Source organism: Paramisgurnus dabryanus, chromosome 22, assembly GCF_030506205.2.
Source record: "Paramisgurnus dabryanus chromosome 22, PD_genome_1.1, whole genome shotgun sequence".
Classification (NCBI taxonomy): Eukaryota; Metazoa; Chordata; class Actinopteri; order Cypriniformes; family Cobitidae; genus Paramisgurnus; species Paramisgurnus dabryanus.
The window spans coordinates 15570354-15591055 of NC_133358.1; the positions used below are offsets into that span (position 1 = coordinate 15570354).

Here is a 20702-nt window from a genome sequence, read left to right on the forward strand (position 1 = left end):
CTTCACGTGTGATGTAAGGCCTTAAGGCATGTAATTTAGCTCTAAGTTACATAAACATCAACAATGAAACCAGGTGCTGTTGAACGGAGGTTTTCTCTCTCCTGCTGTCCTGACTCATATCAGCTTATATTGTATCAAAGTTACCATAACTGTTGTGACGAAATAACATTGCGAGCGATTTAAACTGAATGACAACCTATAGTACAAACCAAACATTTATTATATTGCACATAACACTTTATATGCACTAGGAATGGGACGGTATGAAAATTTCATATCATGATTATAGTGACCAAAGTTATCACGGTTATCAATATTATCATGGTTTTGTTAAAATGATATGGAAATGTTGAAAAAGAACTGATACACACACTGAACACATTTGAACAAGTTGTATTTTTGAAAATCACATTTTAATATTTCATGTCCCTGAATTTATTTCTGTGGTAAAAAAAATAATAAATCTGTCTAATAAGTTTACTGTGAATGAAAACAATAAATTATCCGTTAAATGCCTTCTTGTGCAAAAAACTATGTTGCATGTGCGCCTACGTCAAATTCTGGCTGGACAGGATTTACCGCGAGTTTTCAAAATCACTGTAATCAAACACGGTTGTAATGATAATAGCATTTTAAACTATAATACTAACCGTCAGGAAATTCAATCGTGGTTAATCGTAAAACCGGTAATCATCCCATCCCTAATATGCACACCAGACAAGCTTGTCTAAGGTCAGTGGGAAGGGTCTCTTTCTCCGTCCACATTTTATTTAAAGGGATAATTCACCCAAAAATGAACATAATATCATTATTGACTCATCCTCATGTCGTTCCAAACCCGTAAGACGTTCATCTTTGGAAACACAGGTTAAGATGTTTTAGATTTAGTCTGAGAGCTTTCTGACCCTCCATTGAAAATGTATACTGTCCATGTCCAAAAAGGTAATAAAAACAGTTAGGGTCAGTTAGAATTTGTTAAAGCATTGAAAATACATTTTGGTACAAAAACAATTACGACTTTATTTTATCATTGTCTTCTCTTCCGCGAATGCACGTCTTACGAGTTTGGAACGACATGGGGGTGAGTCATTAATGACATTATTTTAATTTTTGGGTGAACTATCCCTTTAATGTAGGTGTTTTAGATTACAACATTGCCGTCCTGTAAGCCCTCTTCACAGCCAATGTGATGATTAACTCTTTCCCCGCCATTGACGAGATAATTAGTCAATTATGAGAAAAAGCTTTCCTGCCAATGACGAGAATTTCCGGCTTTCCGCAATACCGCTATTATCTACCAGGTGGCGCACTTCTGCAACTTAGGGCGTTTTCACATTAGCACTTTTGGTGCGCACCCGCGAAACGTACTCGAGTCCGCTTAAAAAGGGTGGTCTGGGGTTCGTTTCATGTGAACTCCAGATCAGTTCGCTGCTAATGTGAGCGCAATCGTACCAAATCGCGGAAGTGAACCGCTGTAAATTACGTATTATATGGAATGTCCCACCAAAACAGACATGTGTGTTTGTGTGCGTGCACTTACCTTGACAACAAAATGCATAGAATGCTTGCTTGAGTTTTGTTCTTATTTTTTTAAACCTTTTTTTTAAACCTTTGATTTTGTTTTCAAAGAAATAATACAGAAACGCACTTTCGTCTTTCTGCCGCAAACATACTAAAGTCGTTTCGATGACAACGCGGTCTGTCCGCCGACGTCAATTTTTGCGGAGGCATTCAGAAATCATCTCTCTGCTTGCAGTTAGTCAATCACACTTGTCGTCTTCTCGTTTACAGCGGTTGCCAAGCAACTTGAGAACGCGCCGGCTGCAGCTTGATGATGCAAGCGTACCGCGGTTCGGATGCAAAAATAATATGTGAACACAGTCCATGGGGGGCATGGGGAGGGGGGAGCAATCGAACTCGGGTTCGGACCAGGCAATCGCACCAAATGTGAAACCGTCCTTATACAACCCGGAAGTAGCGCCTCATGTGAGAGAGGGAAAACTCAGTGTATGTTAAAGATTGATTTGCATCTGATCTCTATCAAAAGTCCTTCACAAAAATGCAATTATCTCAGCTTTTTGTTCAAAATTGGGTGTTTTTGAAGAAACCTACCCATATTTGAGAGGTGATAAAAGAGAAGTAATGAAGGTAGGATGAAAAGTTTTTTTTTTTTTTTTGGTTCGAAAGCAAAGGGTCTGTTCTTTCATTTGATATATTGTTTGTTTATATATTTAAAGAAGAACATTTTCTGGAAGGCATTAAACTTTTGTGAAAATCATGAAAAATGCTGGTGCTGGCTGGCAACATTTTTTTAAAACGTTGGTGGTGAAAGAGTTAAGAAGCACATGAGCTCAGCGTAAAGGATTTGGAAAAATCCTAAAGAAAATGAATCTGAGCGCTACTCCCTCCTCTGACATTAGTGCCGCTTGTAGAGGTAAAAATATCAGAATGATAAACCTTGCCTCTCTTTCTCCTCCTCCCCTTTTCGATCCTTCCTGCCAAACGGCAAACAATTACCAGATTCCATTTGCCACTGAGTTAAAGCACTCGGGCACTTTTCATTAGCTGGGCTGGCCGGTGACCCGCAGATCAACTTCGGCCCGCATGAATCTGTCCGAAGGCATAATAGACCGCTGGTCTGAGATTAATGTAATGGCTACCAAGCACAAAACACCTTATTCAAGAAACTCATTTGGTTACAATAAATCTGGGACAAGCAAATAGTGTCCATGTCCTTCTATGTCTGCTTTGTTTCAGTCAAATAGTCGGATGTAAAAAGCATAATCATTTACCTTAGAAAGTAATGATTTAATAGGACTGTAAAAGCACCATAAAGGTTTTTTGAAGTCTTAGCTTTCTGGCAAAAATTAACCACTGAAAACCCCCATAAAGCCCTCATTCATGTCTGCTCCTGTACAGCTCAGTGGTACACACACAAACACATTTGAACCAGGAAACACACATGCCAAAAAATGTGTACCTTGTAATGCACCGTAAGTGGCTTTGGATACAAGTAAATTGAAACTTGGTGCATCAAGATGTGCCAAGATATATTTTTAAAAATGCTTCTTATCTCTGAAAGACCCGATGACAGGGCTTGGTGAGTAAATGGATTTTAGGAGAACTTTTGCTTTGAGTAAGTAAACCCTGTCAGTAAAACTCAATGGATCTTTAAGGACCTCTTGGCACTGTTGAAGTGTCTAGAGTTTTGGCCCTGGATTAAATGTGTCTCGCTTTTTAATCTGTTATAATCAGTGAGGATCAAGAGTCAACGAACAGCGTCCATTAATCTAAACCAATTCGAATTCCCCAGTGAGGTGCTATGTCAATGAATTAGATCTTGCTTTATAATAAAAAATCGTCCCTGTTTAACACCTTTATTAAATAATCATGGGATTATTGCTTTTTATTGTTATTAGAAAAAATGACTAAATATCACAATGTTTTAACATTTTCATTAAATTAACTTTGATTCAGATGGACCACAACTATAGATTTTGAAAATCTTAGATTATTTAGTACTCTTGAATAAATTTATAAAATCAGTTTTAATCAGATCACAATGCCTTGTCATTCTGATTGAGATTATTACACATTTAGTTTCAACCCAACATTGGGTCAAAAAGGGACAAACCCAACTGTTGGGTTAAATTAACTCAGAATTTTATATTTGACCCAACAATGGTTTAAAACAACCCAGCATTTTTGGTTGAAACAATCCAGCAAAGGTTTATTGAGGAGCTCAGTTACACAAAGCTGCTAAGCACCATCTCTGTCAAAAATGAGATAATCGTATCAACCGAATGCCCTCGTGGCACATATTATACGTTCATCAAATATAGCATATCAAACCCGCTTAATCCCACCCTCAGGGCATTTAAAAATACAGGTTTGTTGGCAAAATCCAGAGTCATTTGCAAGAAAACATGTCAGTCGCATTTACAGTAGGCATGGGCCGGTATAAGATTCTGGCGGTATGATAACCTTTAGCAAAAATACCACGGTTTCACGGTGTTGCGGTATTGCCATTGCAACACTAAAATGTGTTATTTTCAAATGCCAGGTACAATAAAGCCTTTAAATTATAATATGCTTTCAAAACATATATAATATTTTCGTAATATATATTAAATGTAAACATCAAATCAATCACATGACTTCATGATTTAATGAATTTTGTATAAACACAGCTCATACCTTGGAGACGGTATCACAGAACATTTTAGTGGTTTTGAAACCTTGACTGTTTTAAACCTCGGTATACCTTGAAACCGGTAATCGGCCCATGCCTAATTTACAGTAGATGGTTTTGCATTGCAGAACTTCAATTACAACAGGTTGGGTTCGTCCATTTTTGACCCAACACTGGGAAGAAAATAACCCAGCATAGGTTGCATGTAAACAAAGTTAGAGGCTCTTGAAGAGAACGCCATTCCCATAATGTCAAGCATTATAGCAGTATAGTACATCAGCTATCCCATGATCCAGCAGTGAAATGTCATGCTTCCCATATCAGCAGATCTACACGTCAAACACAACTACAGTATCATTACAACAACTCACAGTCTAAGCATGGCAAAACTAAACAACAGTAGCTTTAAAACAGCTAAAGATAAACTTAGTTTTGATGAGGTTGACTGTTAGTCTCTCTCTCCCTCCCACTCCTCTTTCCCATAACCTCAGTCTGCCTGAACCATGAGTAAGCAAGACCACCCAGCCATGAAATTTACAGACTGTGATACAGTTCTTTGTCCTGCTACATTAAACTTTCAAAGAGGACTAACGGTGGTTTAAACAAAGGACTGGACCGCTTTACCTGCAGATAAACAATGAAACCCTTGAAGACAGATGAGTGTTGATAAACAGTCTCCATTATCGCTTTATCTGTCTGGCATTAAAAGGGGAAGATAAAAACCAGCATGTATTTGTTTTGCTTCCAGATGTTTCTGTGAGGTCATATTTGGTTAATGGAATATTAATATCAGATAACAGGTCATTACGTTAGCGGTTATGCTTTGATCCGCATGGTTCTTTAAAGTAGAGTAGAAAGGTATAAGGTATTTATTTTAGTGTAATTTTAAACTGTGAATCTGATTTCCTAGACTAAATTTCAAATTGTGGATAGTTTTAAATGCTAAATCTACAGGTTTACACTTATTCTATGCTGTCACATCTATACATTTTTTTAGAGAAATGTATGTCAACGTAACATCTGGATTCAAGACTCTTTTATTGCCATAAAAGATGGAAAGAATGAAGTCAGACACACACACAATATGAAAGAAGACAACTTTTCCAACCTTCATGACCAACAGTATGAACTTGCACACAAAAAACAAGCAAATAATAGTGCTAATAACTGTGGTGTACAAGCTTGTTTGGAGAGACATTCACCTCAAACACCCGGGTATCCCATTCCTGTCTCACTGACTGGAATGGCATGATGTTTAATCATATCACCACATGTTGACAGGAGTCGTAGGAGTTAAATTTATGTGACCGAATTGGAGTCCTACATCACCACTTTGCAGCGACTTTCAGTTGACACAGAACCCTTCAACCACCAGGATTATAAAGCACCAGGGCACAATGTGATAAAGTGCTGCCTAATCTCATACACAAACACATGCACACACACATAAACTGCTGTTAATCTGCACCCCACTGTGCTGGAATGGGGAAACAATGCGATTGTGGACCCATGTGTTTTCGGAGGAATGCAGGACAAAAATCCATCAAGTCAATTCTGAATTGACATCATTTGCTTCAAAAACACCTCAAGTGTATTAATCTGCTAAATACCAGCGCCTAAAACAACCAGCACCAAACACAGTGCAAATGAATACTTATAACCTTATATCAAAAATACCTTTTATATACACAAATATTACACGGAGGAACAAGTCTCACTTGTTTCAGTTTGTACGTCTAACCAAAAATCTGAGTAGAAACACCCAAGACAAAGTTTATATCGCTCTTTACATGGTTTCACAAGATCCAGTATAAACAGTACTCTGTATCAAAAGCCAAATATAAGAAGTACAGTATGTGTCCATACATCCACCTCTCCATTATCATACTCACTTTGCGCTGTGACTTGTTGCTGGGTTACGGTAGCTGTGGACCCTTTTTCTGGACTTATTCTGCTCTTGGGCTGGTCCACCTCATCCTCTTCCTTGATATTAGTGCCTTGCAGGGTGGGTGAATGTGTCGCCCCATTTAGCGGAGGCCTCATGATCCCCTCGCTTCCTGTCTGCATCACGCTTACAGTTCTGGGTCGTCCACCAGGTGCATCACGTCGAGGTGAGGGGAGTTTGGAGCCTGAACTTGCAGAGGAAGGACGAGCAAGACGTGAAGGTTTAGACATAGTTGTGAGAAAGAATCTTCGTATGCGAAACAAAGATGAAGATTTGTTGTCCAACAACTCTGAAGTAACTTCACCACAAATTTACTGCATGGTGCTTCGATACTGTAATCCAACAATTCCAACAATGTGTGTCTGGTTTTCTTAAAGCGACTTCTTTTGTGATATAATCCAAATTGTGTCCCACAGTTGAATTCTTCAGGTATCCAAATCTTCCAAGTGTTCGTCAGAGAGAGGTCTGCGCATCTGACTGTTCACCGGTCTCTCTCGCTCATTTCTTTACTCATCGAGCGAGTCCAGACGAGTACAGGTAGAAGAAACAGACGAGGGCAGGAATAAGGGGGAAGGGGTTAATCATCACCTTTGCTAACCGTGCCTCCTCTGGAGAGCGTGTGTGTGTGTTGACTGACAGAAAGACAAACGGAGATAAGCAGACTGTTGCCATGTATCAGCGCATTCCTACACACGGTCTGTCTGAATCACTGTCTCTCTTTCTCTCCCTCCCAAACTCCCCTTTTCTTTACCTTTGTTCACTCTCTCTCCCCCGTGGTGCTGTACAGCTGCTTGGAAAGGTGGAAAAGTCGCAACAACAAGAGATACAAAATTTCCAGAGAAGAAAAAGCAAGAGAAAGAGTAGATTTCTCTTCACTGTTGCTATCACAGCTGTGAGTCTCTCTCTCGCACACGCTTTACTCTGAAGCTCTTCTAGTCTACAATTTAAAATGCTGTAAGACCATCACTGTGCTGTGTACGGCTGAAAATACACACGCACACATGCCTGCTGGAGTATTTCTGGAGAATTACAAAGCGGCAAAAAGGAAAGCAGGATTAGGCCGACGTAGTTTGTATTTCAGCTCTGTAGTGTCTGTGTGTGTGTGTGTTTGTATCAAAGCATGGCATGCTTTCCTTTAAAAAAGAAGTAAAAAAACAAACACAAAAATAGGAAAAATTTAGGGTCTACTACACAGAGCTTAGATGCAAAACCCTCTAATGGTGCGTTTGGGAATGAGGCGTTATAACGCAAGTGATTTACATGCTAAATCAATGGAAAGACACAATAGACATCCTGCAGCGCAAATGACGCGATTTGCGCGAATCATGAAGGCCGAATTGAGCTTTTTGGGCGTTTGACGCAAGTAAAACCTCATTTACAATGGCAGCAACTAACAGTAGCAGAGGGATCTCATTGATTTCAATAAAAACTTGCCAACTCCCGGCGACACGAGCGAGAGTGTCCGTTGGCGACTGGATGGGGCGTGTCTAGTCGTGCAAACAAAGTTGAGATAAGTTTAACTTTATGCAATTGATCAGCAAGTTTCTGGGGTGACTACGCGATGCAGTGGAGTTCACATCATCCATCTGTCGTCAGTTACTGGAGTGACGTTACTTATTTGTTTATGACAACCAGATTTAGAAACGCCTCCTAACAGCCTTTTTGAAAGAGACGAGCGACACACAGCGACAAAGTAGCTTGTAATTTGAATGCGGCTTAACGTGTGATTTGCGTGAAAGCGCGAGTTGAAAACCGGATATTCGTGCCGCGTTAACCAATCAGGAGCTTGCTTTAGAAGTTACATGATTATGATGTAGCAAGTTGAGGCAGAAATGTGAAAAAACAATGGAGGACAAAATCATCTGCTGTATGAAGGTCATCGCACCACTGATCTACTGGCTGTCCTTCAACGTGATGCCCAGCCAATGCGCGACCAACGACCACCGGCTGAACCAGTTTAATCCGCTTACCCGCTTCCTATCCCTACCGTGTCTATATATATGAATATATATTAATTTCTCCCTAGGGTTTTTGTCCTTCTAGGAGTTTTTTCCCACCGGGCTTTCTCCTAGGGGTTTTTTTAGTCCCAGGGAGAGTCAGCCAACTTTGGCTTAACTTAGCACTGTACTTTATACGTTACATTATTAATACGCTCGCTTGTACGGTTTATTCTTAGCCGCTATATTCTACTTCTTATACTATCTATTGATTTTCTGTGTTCTCCTCTACATCTACTCATGTAAAGCTGCTTTGCAACAATTAACACTTGTGAAAAGCGCTATATAAATAAAATAAATTGAATATGTGGACACCTGGAGTTGTACGACATATCTTTGTTCTTTTATAGAAACAGGAGTAAAAAAAGATCTTGCTACATGCGAAAGTGAGGGAAGAGTTTGGACAATCTGGTAAGTTCGAAAAAACTTTCTTTTTTCTCAATTTGATATATATCAAATTGAGTAAAGAAAGTTTTTTCGAACTTACCAGATTGTCCAAACTCTTTCTAAAAAAAATATATATATATATATATATATATATATATATATAAATATATATATATATATATATATATATATATATATATAAATATATATATATATATATATATATATATATAAATATATAAATATATATATATATATATATATATATATATATATATATATATATATATATATATATATATATATATATATATATATATATATATATATATATATGAGACTACAAGCTAGCTAAAGCCAGCAAATTGAGCGTATTCACATCTGAATTTCACACGCAAATGACGCAAATTTGTGCAAATGTAGCGAGTAAACTCAAAATGTTCAAGCACCCAACTACATGCAAATAGCGATATTTATTTGCTTCATTCATGTCTGGTGTCAAAGCAAAGTAAGTGCACTTGACATGTTTTCTTGAAAATGAGAATTTTTTATCAGACTCTTGTGTTTAGGGTTAAGTCACTTCACTTTAATGTCAATAAAAAGGTTATTAGTCAGTAATTGCCAATATGAAACATATCACAATACATGGGTTGCGATATGATGTAATGCAATACATTGCGATACTGTAAGCAATGTGGTCTGGGACATTTCTTAATTTGGGAATAGAATAGGATATAAAATAGAAAAGCTGTCATCAAGAGCACTCCACTATTTGCAAACCTTAGCAAGTACTTCCTATCACTTTTGAAGTTTAGAGATAAGAAGACTGCTATCTAGCGGTCGGGAACTCAAAATGAACTGCCATGAATCTTGTATATAAAAAAAATCTATATTGTGTTTTTGAGAATCTATACAATATCGGCAAACGGAATATCCTGATACGCACGTGTAGATTTCTTACACCAATAGAACGCATATTAAATATTTGGAGCACTGGTAAAAAAAAGCAATGGATAAAGGGTTTGAATGAATACTAACCCAAAAGCTATGTCAGCCACCATTTGATTTCCCCCAAAAAGCTATGTGTACAAACAGTTGTGTGTACACACACATTTATACAGGAGACTTAACGTATCACATTTTATTTCTGGATTAAACCCCCACAGCTCTTTTTGACACAGCTTAAAACCATACACACGGGGGAGTGATCATATTGCAATGTATTTGTGTGGTGGGTGTATAGGTGGAGTGATGAATGACCTATTTATGGACAGACAAAAATGCATTGAAACAACAAGGAATCAAAGTAGCTGTAAAGTAGGAACAATCAATCAAACCTCTCCAATAATGGTTGAAAATGAATAGTATCTTAACTGAATCTTTAGGTGTAGTTACATTCTCACGTTGGGGATTTATAGTCCAATGTATGTCAATGACCAAAAGACACTGCTTAATATAAATACAATTGATTCACAAATGTGGCAAGTGTTCAGACACATAACATTTTTACAGCTCAGGCAGATTTGCTTTCCGGACAAAGGCAGAAGTGTAGTATACGAGGGCTCACTTTGACCTACATTTCTTCTCATCTAAAACCCAATGACCTTTGACCATGTCGTACACAAAACAGATGGCTCCAGTTTCCAAAAGTTCAGTCCTGCACAATGCAGAAGTTGTCGTGTGTTATGCATTCGCATGCATCTGTGCACCTCATTCGTCGAGTGTGCGTGTGTATTTGAATCTGAACAGCCCTCTAATAATATGCTGGTGGTTTTGACTCCTGGCTCCACCCTGTATGGACTTCACTGATGTAGCTCAATGTAATCTATGTTTAACCATCTGAATAATATATATATATATATATAGCATGAGACTGCTTCTACATTCTTCATTAAACTTACACTGCCAACCTTATTAACCTTCTGCTAATTTATTACCAGCATAAAATAGAAGCTGTGTTTAAAATGACAGCTGGACGGATGGTCTAAACTGGTCATTAACTAGTCCAAGCTTGTCATTAACTATTTGAGAATCTTAAAGGAATAGTCTACTCATTTTCAATATTAAAATATGTTATTACCTTAACTAAGAAGAGTTGATACATCCCTCTATCATCTGTGTGCGTGCACGTAAGCGCTGGGGCGCGCTGCGACACTTCGATAGCATTTAGCTTAGCCACATTCATTCAATGGTACCACTCAGAGATAAAGTTAGAAGTGACCAAACACATCAACGTTTTTCCTATTTAAGACGAGTAGTTATACGAGCAAGTTTGGTGGTACAAAATAAAACGTAGCGCTTTTCTAAGCGGATTTAAAAGAGGAACTATATTGTATGGCGGAACAGCACTTTTGGGAGTACTTCAACTCGCCTGAAAAATCCGCTCCCCTTCTCCCTCTCATAATGGGAGAGGGAGGGTGTTACTGCGCCGAGTTGAAGTACTCCCAAAAGTGCTGTTCCGCTTGTATAACTACTTGTCTTAAATAGGAAAAACGTTGATGTGTTTGGTCACTTCTAACTTTATCTCTGAGTGGTACCATTGAATGAATGTGGCTAAGCTAAATGCTATCGAAGTGTTGCAGCGCGCCCCAGCGCTTACGTGCACGCACTAAGATGATAGAGGGATGTATCAACTCTTCTTAGTTAAGGTAATAACATATTTTAATATTGAAAACGAGTAGACTATTCCTTTAAACAAGCAACTAACCAAATTCCATCTGATTATACCAGTTTAAGGTGGTCAGTGGTCAAGCTGGTTTTGAAAATATGTTTGTCGGTCAACCAGCTAATAACTGTGGTGGACCAGAGTTTGTCCAAACACTATCAGTACGGTAGGCGATTTGGTGGGTTTCACTTTGAGGAATGTAAATTCTTTAACAGAGGAAGTTATTTGACCCCTGTATGACTTTAGTAGAGTTAGTAACTGAATAATCTAATGTAAACAGAGTTTGCGTTTCAGGTAAAACATCTTAAGGAATTTCCCAGAAACACAAAGATGTATCATTATACAATATCTTTAATGTCTCATACTTGATTGAAGTGGTGAATCATTACCGTCGAGACATGAAAAAGGCATGTCTGTGTGTGCGCGTATGTCTGTCTGTCTGTGATTGTGTGTGCACATGTGTGTGTGTGTGTGTGTGTGTGTGTGTGTGTGTGTGTGTGTGTGTGTGTGTGTGTGTGTGTGTGTCTGTAAATGTGTGTCTCCAGGCACCAGTTTCTTTAAATGCATTCAGATTTCCAAGAACCAGAACTGATTTCTTTACAACAAACACAGACGCACAACGTACCTCAAGTGTTTTCTATTGGTCAAGTGTATCACATTAAGCTTGAAAAGTGAGAAGGGTTTTCAGGGTCAATAGTGCACATTACAGCAGTTAAAGTGATTCTGCTTGTAACAGTTTTACCTTGAACGCTTGAGAGAGTTTTTAAGAAAAATTCATTTTCACGGTTGCTAAATCTGTGTAACTGCTCACTCACAGTTGAATTATGGGGCTCTTTTATAGTTTAATCTCCCGGTGTGGTTTAAGTGATGGATTGATGTCCGTCTCAGATTCACCTTACACAATCCACACACTTCCTCAAATTAGTGCCTCATCACTGGCACACAACATTGAACATCTACTAGGGCTCTCCCTGACTCTTTTATTAACATTGTTGAGTTTCTGTGAGAGAGATGAGCAAAAGTGACCCTCTCAACACTTATCAAGAGTAAAATGCCTCGGGCAGGTCCGGACATCTACGGCGGCAGCAGAAAAAGACTTGCACATTCATTATAAACTCTTCTACAGTAACCGGCCTGAGGGAATGAACATCTGAGATTCAAGTACCTTCAAGTAGTCAAATGCCTCGTAAAGGTTTTAACAAACAGACAGTTACAGTGATGTGAAAAAGCCCCCTTACGGATGTTTTATGTTTTTGCACGGTTGTCACACTTTGATGTTTCAGATCATGAAACAAATATTAATTTAAGATAGTAAACACGACATGCTGTTTTTAAATGAAGGTTTTTATTATGAAGGAACAAAATCCACCGACTAAAAAATAGCCAACTAAAATTTCCCCGAGAGCGCAGCGACGACTCAACCAGGAGGTCATGTCTCAATCCGTGATCGCATGGTCACATGGTTTCAGACTCAATCGGAATCGGACTCGTGTGAACTGACAAGAAGCGAATAATGACATGTTTTTATTCATAGGCTTCACGCTTGTGCGTGCGGGCCACCCATGACAAAAACAGATTGCGCGACCGGGTTTTTATTGCATATTGCTGAATCAGTATGTTGTTTTTCTTGTTAGTCTTGTGCCTAGAATTAATCAAGGAGTGGGATTCTTTTAACTTCCTTTAAAGTTTGATCAATTGTGCATAATGACATGTGCAACAAATGCATATAGGGTGTCAGACTCATATATTTGCATAATTTAAAGTTCAGGTTTTAAAGTTTGGGTCAACGTGTGGCACAGCTTTAAAGCTGAAACTTATAAATCCTATCAGAGGTCCAAAATGTCATTGAAACACACCAGTGGCTTTGCTGTCATGAGGATTAAACATGTTACCCCTCGACCCTCTCTTCCAACAGAGCCCCCCCCCCACAAAACAAATCCCAATTTAACCCCTGTACATATGTATAAACTATACATATTCTCATTATATTTTAACACATCTATAGTTATGCGCTGACACAGAGTTAGACCCTTTTGACTCCACAGAGAAACAGCAACGCATGCGGAATGACATCACTTTGTTGCCGAGATGCTACAGAAGTGCTCTGTTTGTTCACAGAGTTGTTGAATGTTAAAATAAGGTGAATTAAATAAAAAATAAGGAACATCCTGGATGTTTTTTCGCTATTCTTTTAATCTTTTTTTTATGTATTATAGAAGTATCGGATCGGGACTCTGTACCCCACAACAACAGCCAGTTGACTCACTTGGCAAGGTGAGTGTTCATGACTCCACCATAAGAAAGAGACTGGGCAAAAATGGCCTGCATGGCAGTATTTCAAGATGAAAACTACTGCTGAGCAAAAGGAACATAAAGGCTTGTATCAGTTTTGACAGAAAACATCTTGAAGTTCCCCAAGAGTTTTGGGAAAATACTCTGTGGACTGACGAGGCAAAAGTTGAACTTTTTGAAAGGTATGTGTCCCATTATGGCTGGTGTAAAAGTAACAGCATTTCAGAAAACGAACATCATAACAGTAAAATATTTTAACGATCTGAAACGCAAGTGCGAAGCGCAATGCACAAATGACTTTGTGGGCGGATCTTGGGCGCTGTTGCTATTTTCCCGGCGGGAGAAATAACTCTTGCACCAGGCGCAAATCAGTAAGGGGTTGGTCTGAAGTAGGTTCATTATTCATAGGTGTGGTTTGGGCGTAACGTCAAATAAACCAATCAGAACGCTATCCAACATTCCCTTTAAACGCAAGGGCGCAAGTTCCATGGCGGGTTGCTATTATTATAACGAATTTACCAGACGCACACCAGGAGCGGTTCACAGCCGAGGAGACTGACGTTCTTGTAAGAGCAGTCAAAGACAGAGAAGTTGTTTTGTATGGGGATAGGAGAAACCCGCCCAAATCAGCGTCGGTTAAACAGGCGTGAGAGGAAATAGCCACAATTGTCTCATCAGCTGGCATCCCCATCGTTGCGCCAAGCGCTACAATGATGTCAGGAGACGGGGGAATCCCAAGCTTGCCAGCATAAATCGGGCACGCCGTGTAACGAGAGGTGGATCTGCCTCAGGACCTGACGCCAGCAGAGGACATCGCTGTGTCCACCCTCACCGCTGAAAGTGTTTGGGGGCTCTGAAATCGGACCCAAGAAACGCAAGCAAGCTCCAACCCCAAAGTACACTTACAAATCAAGTTCATATACATTAAGGTTTCTTATGAAAATATTTTAATCGTTATTTGCATGATAATTTTTTAACGCAGCCACACAATAAATAAAAACTATCACTGCTCACCACAATGATTTCCCTTATCTCATGTGTTAATATTTTTTATTCTAACAATTTATGATTTGCAAAAATAACTGTTGCATCTGTGTAGATTAGAAAAGCAAAGTGTGCGCGCGTTGTGCACGCTATACATTGTGGTCAAGCATGCGCTCTTAAAATAGCATAATGAACCACGTGCAAAACTGCAAAATAGCATCAGGGATGGTTTGGCCGCAACACGCCTCCTTTTTTGCGCTGAACCGCCCAGGGAGCGCAATTTCATTCCCTAGTTTGCCGACGTGCGTCTGTGGAGGGAAAAACCCGCTGTGCACCGGTGCAAAATACGAATGATACATGCGTCACTGACAAAGTCAATTGTGCTGGGTGCAAGATAGGGCCCAATCTCTCAATCCTGTGGCATGACCTTAAAAAGGCGGTTCATGCTCAAAAACCCTTCAATATGGCTGAATTACAATAATTCTACAAAGATGAGTTGGCCAAAATACCTCCATAGAGCTGTAACATGCAAGTTATCGCAAACGCTTGATTGCAGTTGTTGCTGCTCATGGTGGCCCGACCAGTTATTAGGTTTAGTGGGCAAACACTTTTCCACACTGGGCCATGTGGGTTTGGATTTTGTTTTCCCTTCATAATGAAAAATGCATGTTGTGTTTACTTGTGTTATCTTTGATTCATATTAAAATTTGTTTCATGATCTGAAACATTGAAGTGTGACAAACATGCAAAAAAAAATCAGAAAGGCGCCCAAAACACTTTTTCACACCACTGCATAAATTCTTCAGTAATGAGCAGGGGATCGGATATCACACCACTACAAAGATTTATAAGGCTTGATATTCAAGATCATTTGGCTGAAGTGAAAAATACCCAAAGGTCAAATAAAACTTTTAAAGCGGAAATTACTTTCAACACCTTAATCAATGCTAAAACAACCATAAACAATGTAAGACCAATCATAAAAACAACTGTTGAACTGTGATGATGGGTTTAGGATGATGTCATCGCTGCTGGTCTATACATACAAAGCATGTGCAGTTTATAGAAACTGTCTACAATTTTATAACATCGACTAATCATAAATACTTAAAAGTAATAATAATAATGTTTCAATATATTATTGAAACAAAACCCAACCAAATTAATTTAAACAATTATAAGCAGTTTCCCAGACATCGCTTAAAAATATTCCCACAATAATAAAACATATGTATGAGTTGTCTTAAACAGCTTGTACATATCTAAAAATGTATTAGTTTCATTGTTTTGTCTCAAGATGCTTACTTGTTATGCATGTTTGTAGAAACTACTTAAATATACTAATAGACCTAGTCCTGGATTAATCTAAACCTTGTCCGGGAAACTGTTCCATAGACATATCACACTGGAAAGTGTATGACAATGATTTACTGAGATTTTAGCCCCTGTGTCTTTGGGGCCCTCATGTGGCCTGACCATTGAACTCCAACTACATACCCTGGCTGTCTGGCTCATTAGACAATCAATGAATTTATGATTTTTATGTTTATTTATTATTAAATAATTTTAGGGGACATTAAGAACTTAATTAGTGCATTAGTAATCATTAGTCGAGGAATAAATTAAAGATTTAATACATGCACGCCACTTAATATTTTCCCTCTTTCCTGACCAAATCCAAAAGTCCACATTTCTTGCAATTCTCGAAGTAATATTAAAAAAGCAAATCAATACCTCCCCTAAATCAAGCAGCCCATTCTCATTGTTCTCCAATAAACCTCTGCATTGTTTGTTAAGTCTTAGCATTATTAAGACCAATGCGGGTTATATTGGCAAAGCCAGAGCGGTAATGGTGTGGGTTTTCTGAAGAGGATGTAAATAAGAGACAGTGACAGAAGTCTTATGGGCTTATTGATTTTAACTCAGTGCCCTGTGCCAGGCTAATACAAGTCTGAGAGATGAGCACAGAACCGTTACAGAGCTGCCAAACACAACCGGGAAAGAAAACCAGAGAAGTTTTCAAGATCTAAGTCTAAATCTAAGTCAAGACTGTTCAGTCGATTGTGCCACTTTGACATTCGAATCAAAATCAATGATCCTAAAAGCAAATCTAATACCAGACGCATGACTGTGTCTCAGAAATTGTTGCACCTCGTTTACGCTCAACGTTATGCGATTGGCATTATTACATTCAGCTTTAAGAAAAGCTTCATAATGGTTGACGTGAATACGAAATCAAAAATCGATGTTTACAATGTATATTTATGTGTTCAGTGGTGCATCGTAATACTAAATGCAGTGCTAAGGTGCATACAGTCGCTAGTGAATGGCTTAATAATGTGCACATTTGGGTGTCGCCGTCTGCCAATCAGCATCATGTATCATTTTGCTGCAAAAGTAAGTGGTACACATGGCATTCATGAATAAGGTGAGAACAAAAAGATCAATAAGAGCTGTTCCTGTGGCTTAATTGTTAGGACATTGCATTTGCAACACAAATGTCATAGGTTTGATCCCAAGGAGCACACATACTGCTAAAAAGTCATCTGTCAAATGCAGAAATGTAAATAAAACTGGTCTGAAACGCACTGTTTTGTACAAAACTCATCGATTTGAGAAGCGCTTTGTCCCTGATTGGCAGCTAATCTGTACATTGTGATTGGCCTGAATACCTCTGACATCCGCCGGAAATGTGACGCTCCTTACCATGTTTGAAAGACTTTGTGACAATGCAATGCTAACAGGAGTTAACTTACAGACTGTGAGTCTGAAGCGGGAGGAATTATGATAATGTCGGTCTTGTCTACATCACCAATCCCATGAAGTAAACCGTTCCCTACAATCCGTGTGTTTGTTGTAGTCCAAGAAAAGAGATTTACGTTGGAGACGATAACTTGCGTCATCGTTTACTTTGGGGTTTGTACCTTTTGCATATCGTTAACATGTACTATTATACACTTACACAACAAAGGAAATGTAAAATCGTAAATCGGAAGTGGGCAGGTCTTCTCCCATCCACATGTAATGGTGTCGACACCCATGTATCACGATGAGTAATCTCCTCAGTATTTCTCTTAGATCTAGTCATGCATGGAAGCACTTTTGTTTGTTCTGGTTCATTCTCTAAGTCTTTGTCTTTCCCATTCCCCAGAATGAACACAAGCTATTCACTTTGGCACCTTTCAGCATGAAGCTCTGTTATGTTAATATGCAATTATTCCACCATCAAAACCATCAGAATGGAATTTTAAAGTTCACTGCTGTAAGTGTGAGATCAGGTATAAACACCAGGGTCACGGGTTATCTTGAGACTAAACTAGCATAACCGTCAGCACAAGTACAAAAAGTCTGGGGTCAAACAAGAAGGTGGTCCCAGAGGATTTTGTTATTTCGTCCTGTTTGGTGGTTAATAAAAAATTGTTTGTGTTTGCGGGATAAGGTGATTGAGAATGCTGAATCTAATATGTGCTTTTAACCAAGCTGTTAACTTTGATGGGAATTAAGGTTGCAAAGTTAATCTTGACAATTAAAGTCGAGACAATAATAAGAACGTGATCTGCATCTGATATCTGAAGGATGATATTTAAAATTGCTTTAAAACCTTAAAACCTATTTACTACAAATTTAACATGACAATGACAAAAAAAATTGCTTAAGGTACACAAGCCAAATATAAGATTTAATTTTGTTTTATAGCCCCTTCTTTACATAATTGAATATAATATTTTCATTACATTATTATCTCATGTAACTTATATGTGTTATCTTACAATATTGTTGTGTGACTGAATGATGGAAAGAGTTTGGTATTTTCATGCTGTGATCTTGCAGCCCTCCTTTGCCTCAAATGAGTGCATAGTAATTAAAACTTTCTCTTGCATGCTTGCTTATGTGCGCACACACAAAGGCGCAAGCCCTGACAACCTCTCCTGCAGTGTTTTTTAATGGAAGTCCAATAAACTTTCGGAGGCCATCAGAAGTGAAGCAGATACAGACAGGTACAGGGATGGTGGCAATACCTCTTCTCACTAAGCAAAATTTAAGAGCAACTATGATCCGATTCACAGTTTTACATTTCCTTTGGTGTGTAAGTGTGTATTAGTGCATGTTAACAATATGCAAAAGGTATAAATCCTCCAAAGTAATTAAATTACAGTATCCACACTATTCCTACGCCGCATGGCGCTTGCGCAAATTATGGGTGCGACTTCCTGGCCATACCGTCACTGAACCGGAAACCGCGTTTTCCATGATGATTACGGTCATAATTTCATGTATGAGCCAGTGTGAGAATGAAATTAAGAATATATGAATATATATTTGATCGTTTCATGTTGTTCCTCTGACGGGTCTTCAATGCGCAAATATAAAAGCACAGAGACATACCAGTATCTCTACAGTGGGACAGTCAGTCGAGTGTTTAATACATGGAATATATCGAGACTTCTTGTTTTTAACCTTTTCAGGTGATGGTTTAAAATGTCACAACTGTCCCTGTTTTTTTTTAAAGGCAATTTTTAATCGACTTGTTTGAGTTTTTATGGCGACACATCAAGCTTCACGCGATCTGACAGCAGCAGTCACTTATGGTTCTCATTCAACACATTGTAAGTAATTTAAACATATTAAACTACTATTACTGTACATGTTTTCAGTATTGTTTTCATTTTATGGAAATATTATTATGCAGTAGATAAGACATGAGCTTATGAAATTATTTACTTATTTAAAAAACATTTTTTAAAACAACAAAAGTAACATTACGTGCAAACACATCACAAACTATTATAAACATTAACTAATAAGAAGTTTATGTTTTATATATTCTGTACTGTAATCTAATTTTTTTAATAATATATAGTAGCAGAATAAATAAACCAGGTAAATCAGCATATTTTTATCAGCATAATATTAGTTGTTTTTAAACAATTATTGTATTTATTGTTCACTGTCAGTTTCTATGAAAGGTTTTACTGGATGGATGTGTGGATATACAGTTAGATGCATGTGCGCCACATATACATTCAGTTCCTGTGCGTGTAAAACAAATGTTTTGTAGAGATTAACTGCGTTTGAATCAGCTATGATGGCAACCCCTAACTGCACAAGTTATGCCGGTCTTCCTGGATTTCATAATAAGCATTAAAATGCCAGTCAAAACGGCAGACTCGTATCCCTTGCAATAGGTCTACCATTAATGGCTCACCGGAAGTTTTATGAGCTCAAAGATGGTGGCCCCCGCATTTACATCAAGAATAAGGTGAATATAATTACTTAGTAACTAGTTGACATCCAACACTGACTATGTGTACAGAGTTGGATAAAGCAAGATAAATCACGCAGTGGTGAACACACCACTAAATTTAAAAACAAATAGGAAAGATTTCTGCAAAGCCCTGTAAGATAACACACGCAGACTTAATATTAAACCAATGCAATTATACAACCACCAAATGTGGACCTTTTACAATACACATTATGCAGGACCAAACCATAAAGTTACAAGTACTATCACACAAAATAAATAATCTTTTCCTGACATTTCCACGATCCTTTGCTTCAGCATAATTCACAATGAAAAACAAAAAAGATGATGATCCACATTCTGGTGCTAATGGAAAACCAAATTAATGAAGGATTGCTGAAGCATTCTGCAGTCTTTACTCTCAGTCAGCCCGACTCTCGAAATAGCTTCATTAGTCACTGGTAATTAGGCATCCATATTGAATGTGTTACAATACTGAGGGAATAAAGCAGCTAGATTCTCATATATAACAACCAGTCAGGCACCAGCGATGAGCCTCCATCCAATCTGTAAGGGCCCGATATCATTATGCATGAGTATGCAAATGAAGGATTTGTTATAAACGAAGGGATCCGATAGATGGCCAGGACCACAAACAATTGTTTGAGGTACAGTCCTCATTATGAGCAGATTTTTATACTATTCAAAATAATGTGAATACTAATATTTTATTCAAAGACACACACACAGGGTATTCATATGTATCATCAGTATGTACAGTATGTCCCATGGGATCGAACACATGACCTTTATTAATGGTAAAGCATTGAGCAAAAGGTGCATAACGCCTTAAGCATTTTTTGTTATTATGAAGGAAATCACACATGTTTCCCATTGGTCCCCTGCTTAAGTTTGGGGTTCAAAGGTCATAGAACCCAGCCCACTGCTCTCTTAGCTTGGCTGGATGGCATGTCACGTATGCATGCACACATGTG

General features: G+C 38.3%; 1 protein-coding gene across 8 annotated transcripts in view; it reads right to left on the minus strand.

The window, feature by feature from the left end:
* Nucleotides 1-20702, minus strand: part of LOC135785460 (sickle tail protein homolog) — a 155350-nt gene that overhangs the window by 104598 nt on the left and 30050 nt on the right. For 2 of the 8 annotated variants that reach the window (XM_065294908.2, XM_065294909.2), the window contains exon 1: nucleotides 6085-6794. The exons of 1 other annotated variant lie outside the window; for it this stretch is intronic. In XM_065294908.2, the coding sequence (XP_065150980.1) occupies nucleotides 6085-6367 (283 nt within the window). In that variant the 5' untranslated portion in view covers nucleotides 6368-6794. Of the gene's footprint in view, nucleotides 1-6084; nucleotides 6800-20702 lie in introns of those variants that run through there. 5 more of the 8 variants (XM_065294907.2, XM_065294905.2, XM_065294906.2 and 2 more) reach the window with 4 other exon arrangements.